At 45.4% G+C, this 5,000-nt stretch overlaps 1 protein-coding gene across 1 annotated transcript in view; it reads left to right on the plus strand.

The window, feature by feature from the left end:
- Window positions 1-5,000, plus strand: part of celf2 (cugbp, Elav-like family member 2) — a gene marked incomplete at its 5' end in the record, with an annotated part of 209,156 nt that overhangs the window by 171,471 nt on the left and 32,685 nt on the right. The window contains one exon of the mRNA XM_083658685.1: window positions 2,104-2,265. Coding sequence (XP_083514811.1) covers window positions 2,104-2,265 — 162 coding nt within the window. The remainder of the gene's footprint in view (window positions 1-2,103; window positions 2,266-5,000) is intronic.

Below are 5,000 nucleotides of genomic sequence, written 5' to 3' on the forward strand. Positions count from 1 at the left end.
GTTTTTGACGGACATGCCCACTTAAGAGACGTTCGGCAGGGAGTAAATGGGAGAAGTGAACGTGATCTCAGATTATGACAGATTATTTCACCCCATAGTTATCAAACTAAATATTCGGCCCATTATCCTAAGCCACATATCTTCTGAACATTCTGACACTAAAATGACATCTTTCAGACAGACAGATCAGGAGAAAATTTAATTTGTTCAAGACCTGCAACACACTCTCGTGAGATTTGGAACAGGAACAGGAACTCACGTTGGCAGGGAGCGATTAGCTAAAGCTACATGTGAAGTTCGTTGATATAGTAGCTAAATCTGTCGTTGGAAAATTATTTTTTTAATCGAATATCGTAGTTACAACTATATTGATCTAACAAGGGGCAGGCCAGCTTTGTGTTTATATGTGTGGTTTGTGTGGAGTTTGGGAACTCACAAACTTCATTTCAAGTTAGCTTGCTAGGTCAGCACTAACCCCGCGTCACCAGGCACAGTCCTCTCACAACACTTCAGGGGAGAGGTGACCACGTGACCATTTAGGAGACTGCGGTGACACATCTCTATAATGGACTATCTCTGGTAATTGTCTGGAACAATGTTCATAATGGAAAACTGAAATATTGAATATGAAGAAATAAGTAAAGATTTGAGATACAAATGTAATTGTTAGGCTATCACATTACTAAAAGTAAGAGAATATATTTGGAAGTTGTATGGCTGTGATTTTTGACATTTTCAATTGTATTGTCAATGGGTTTTTCCAAGACATCTTGCAATAGGGGGGCCGTCACCAAAGGCTAATGTTATTTGGGGTGCCTTTCACATCCTGTCATATGAATCCATAGAAAGAAGTCTTGTCGGTTGCTTCCTGTCGTAACGTAGTCTATTTCCATGTGTTTCAGTCGCTCTGCGCTGCAACACCAACTGATCAGTAACGTAGTCTATTTCCATGTGTTTCAGTCGCTCTGCGCTGCAACACCAACTGATCAGTAACATCGTCTATTTCCATGTGTTTCAGTCGCTCTATGCTGCGACACCAGCTGATCAGTAACGTAGTCTATTTCCATGTGTTTCAGTCGCTCTATGCTGCGACACCAACTGATCAGTAACATAGTCTATTTCCATGTGTTTCAGTCGCTCTATGCTGCGACACCAACTGATCAGTAACATAGTCTATTTCCATGTGTTTCAGTCGCTCTATGCTGCGACACCAACTGATCAGTAACATAGTCTATTTCCATGTGTTTCAGTCGCTCTGCGCTGCAACACCAACTGATCAGTAACAGTCTATTTCCATGTGTTTCAGTCGCTCTATGCTGCAACACCAACTGATCAGTAATGTAGTCTATTTCCATGTGTTTCAGTCGCTCTACGCTGCGACAACAACTGATCAGTAACGTAGTCTATTTCCATGTGTTTCAGTCGCTCTATGCTGCAACACCAACTGATCAGTAACGTAGTCTATTTCCATGTGTTTCAGTTGCTCTAGGCTGCGACACCAACTGATCAGTAACAGTCTATTTCCATGTGTTTCAGTCGCTCTACGCTGCGACACCAACTGATCAGTAACGTAGTCTATTTCCATGTGTTTCAGTCGCTCTGCGCTGCAACACCAACTGATCAGTAACAGTCTATTTCCATGTGTTTCAGTCGCTCTATGCTGCAACACCAACTGATCAGTAACAGTCTATTTCCATGTGTTTCAGTCGCTCTGCGCTGCGACACCAACTGATCAGTAACAGTCTATTTCCATGTGTTTCAGTCGCTCTGCGCTGCGACACACATTTCGTTGCTCTGATTGGTTGAGGCATTATGGACTGGCGATGTCAGGCTAGCAGGGACTGGAATAAAATCAATTACAAAAGTGATATGAAACTTTTTTTTAAGACAGATGGAGGATTGTTACTTTATGATAAACTTCAGTGAAAACAGAACAGGGTGAAATACATTGGTAGATGATTGTGATTCCTTTGGTCATATGCTGTCCGGAATTGGATGACCTGACGCTAACTCCTCTCCTCTCCTCTCCTTTCTCCTCTCTTTTCCTCATCCCTCGTCCCCCCCCCCCCCCCCCCCCCCCCTTCCCCATACACACACATACAGGGCTGCTCGTCCCCCATCGTGGTGAAGTTCGCTGACACACAGAAGGACAAGGAGCAGCGGCGCCTGCAGCAGCAGCTGGCGCAGCAGATGCAGCAGCTGAACAGCGCCACCACCTGGGGCAGCCTGACGGGCCTGGGCGGCCTCACCCCGCAGTATCTGGCTGTAAGGGGAGCCGTCGCCTCGCCCACCACCACCTCCTCCACCCCTTACTACAGCAGCCCCATGGCCAACGCCGCCGCAGTCAGTGCCCCAAGACAAGCCGTCCAAACCCCCATATACCTCCTCCCCCTCTCCTCCTCCTCCTCCACACTCCCCCCCCCCCTTTTAAAGGAGCACGCCAACATTTTAGGAGATTCACCTATTTGCCATCTTCCTCATAGTAAGACGAGAAGATCAATTTGATGCCCTTCTCTTCTCTGTGCGTGTAGTAGAAACATAGCTCCCACTAGTTAGCTTAGCACAATGAATGGTAGTCAATGGTACTGGCCAGCCTACTCGCATTAACATGAGTCAAAAAAGAAAAGAAAAGAAAGCTTCCATACTGCTCACCTGGCATAATACAAGTCTCCACAAGCCCTGAGATGCCAAATTGGCTTGAAAAGACACTATTGCTCGTTATTTTTCTACTCCACGCACAGAGCATCTATCTTCTCGTCTTACTAGTGGGAAGATGGCAAATAGGCCGATCTCCCAAAATGGTGGCGTGTTCTTTAATAGAGTGCCACAGGAATGAGTCCTCAAACCCGGAAATGCGTTCGCATGGGTTCCCTCATCTGGAAGTCAGTGGTTTTTTTATAGGGTTTTGGTTAGATGCCTGAAATAAGGTCAAAAAGAAATGTTCCCGAAAATGAACACCATATGATTTTTGAAGCGTTTTCTGAATATTGCGATTTCTGATGATCGCATTTACACACTTCAACAATAATAAGTGTTCGTTTGTGAAGATTATCTTGCTGAACACAAACATCGATCGTAAACGTTTGTTAACCGCACGCCTTATTTCAGGCATCTAACCAAAAACCCGTTCCAAAAACCCACTGACTTAGAGACGAGGGAACTCGGGGCGATGCTACCTTCCGGGGTTGGCCTACAAAAAGAGGTCATCCCTGCGGCACTGGTCCCGCCCATCCTTCCTCTCCTCCATCCTCCTTCTCTCGGGGGGTGTAGGGTAGCGTGTCGACGAGCTATTGAGGTCTCTGGGTTTGACCGATTTTGACGCCCGACACCAATGACGATGTTTTTCAGATCGAGGCCATCGCCAGACGCTGTTCTGATATCTTAAAATTTGACCGTTTTCACAGCAAAAAATATAAAAAAAAGGCAAAGATTCAGTGTTCTTGTCAGGGTGCAAAAGCCTCTGAAACAGCACCGTGGGCACTAAAACTCTCTCTCTGAATCCTCGGCCAATGACGTTTCTAATGAAAGCAGTCATATGGGAAGATTGACTATTGAAATGCCTGTATGTCAGGAGATATTAGCAGTGAGAGTGAAGCCCATTTTTCTTATACATTGTCTAATTGGGATAATTAATTCAATCAAATTAAAGTCTTTGTCATTTTGCTGGGGACCTGCTGGAACCCCCCCCCCCTCAAGGACCTCCGGGACTCCACCAATCCCCAGTTTGGGAAGCAGTGCCCGAGAGGCCACATCGGTTCAGAAACCTCATTCTCTGCCCCTCTCTCTCTACAGCCTTCTGGCATTTCAGAGTTCCCCCTTTCCACCTCATTCTCACAACTCCTGTCTTAGAAAGTTGTGGGGCTAACCCTTCACTGTTCTAGCCTGGTAAGACCATCCTGATCCTGTGACCTCAGTCTGTTTCGCTCCACGGATGAGTCTGGACTTCCACCTGCCCCCAGTGATTTACAGAAATTCGAATGTAACCCCAATCAGGGACCTGACACTGGCAAGAAAACAGTAATGGCGTCTCGCGAAGCAACGAGCGTCAACTTTAACGTTAATAGAGTAAACGGCCATAAGTTATCGCAGAAATAAACTCAATGAAGACAATTAAACAAGGACAAGAGCATGCACGAGTGGAGTTTCTCAGCGGGACATACATTTTCGCTGTTCTTCCCACCGGATTTGGATTGGATTTGGCGATGCTGATTGGATGAAGTAGTCGTCTGTCAAGCTGGGTCCAAAGTTAGCACCAGCCACCAGCCAAATGCTGGTCAAATATGCAGGTGGCTGGTAGGTTTGCTTCACCCACCAGCCCAAAGAAGTGGCAGGTCAAATGTGAATATTCACTAGCCATTAGCCGAAAGCTACTTTTGGACCCTGCTGTCTCGGGACCGCCCACAGAAATGGATGTTAGCAGCTGGAAGTCCAGACTGCTACGTCGAGTCAAACAGAATGTGAGATCACCTTATCAGGATGCTCTTGACCAGGCTGTCACTGTTCTGCTCCTCTGTTTCTAAATTAACCACCAAAATATGGAATTTGTACAATTTAAGGGAAAACAAGAGCTCAGGCAAACATGTCTCCTTTATTGGATATTGATAAAAAAAAAAAAAAAGGGAGAGAGAAAAGTTTGTTTGGTGAATTGGACTCCCAGACTTTTCTGCTGTTTCAATCCACTCTCTCTCTCTCTCTCTCAATCTTTTGAAAAGACTAAACTCTTTTCTAGGAAAAGCACACACACACACACACACACACACACACACACACACACACACACACACACACACACACACACACACACACACACACACAATAGAAACAAGATGTTCATTTGGTCTTAATTCAAGTCTTTGAAGGATGCGTTTTTGACAGCATCAGTATTCCACTTTTGTTTTTGGAATCTAATTAGTGGGCCAGATTAGCGCTTTCATGCTCAACTTGTCTGGGAGAATGATGGTGGAATACAAACCGTGTTTGCTTAGAGAAGAGCTCAAACT

Source organism: Poromitra crassiceps (assembly GCF_964638095.1).
Source record: "Poromitra crassiceps genome assembly, chromosome: 2".
NCBI classification, from domain to species: Eukaryota; Metazoa; Chordata; class Actinopteri; order Beryciformes; family Melamphaidae; genus Poromitra; species Poromitra crassiceps.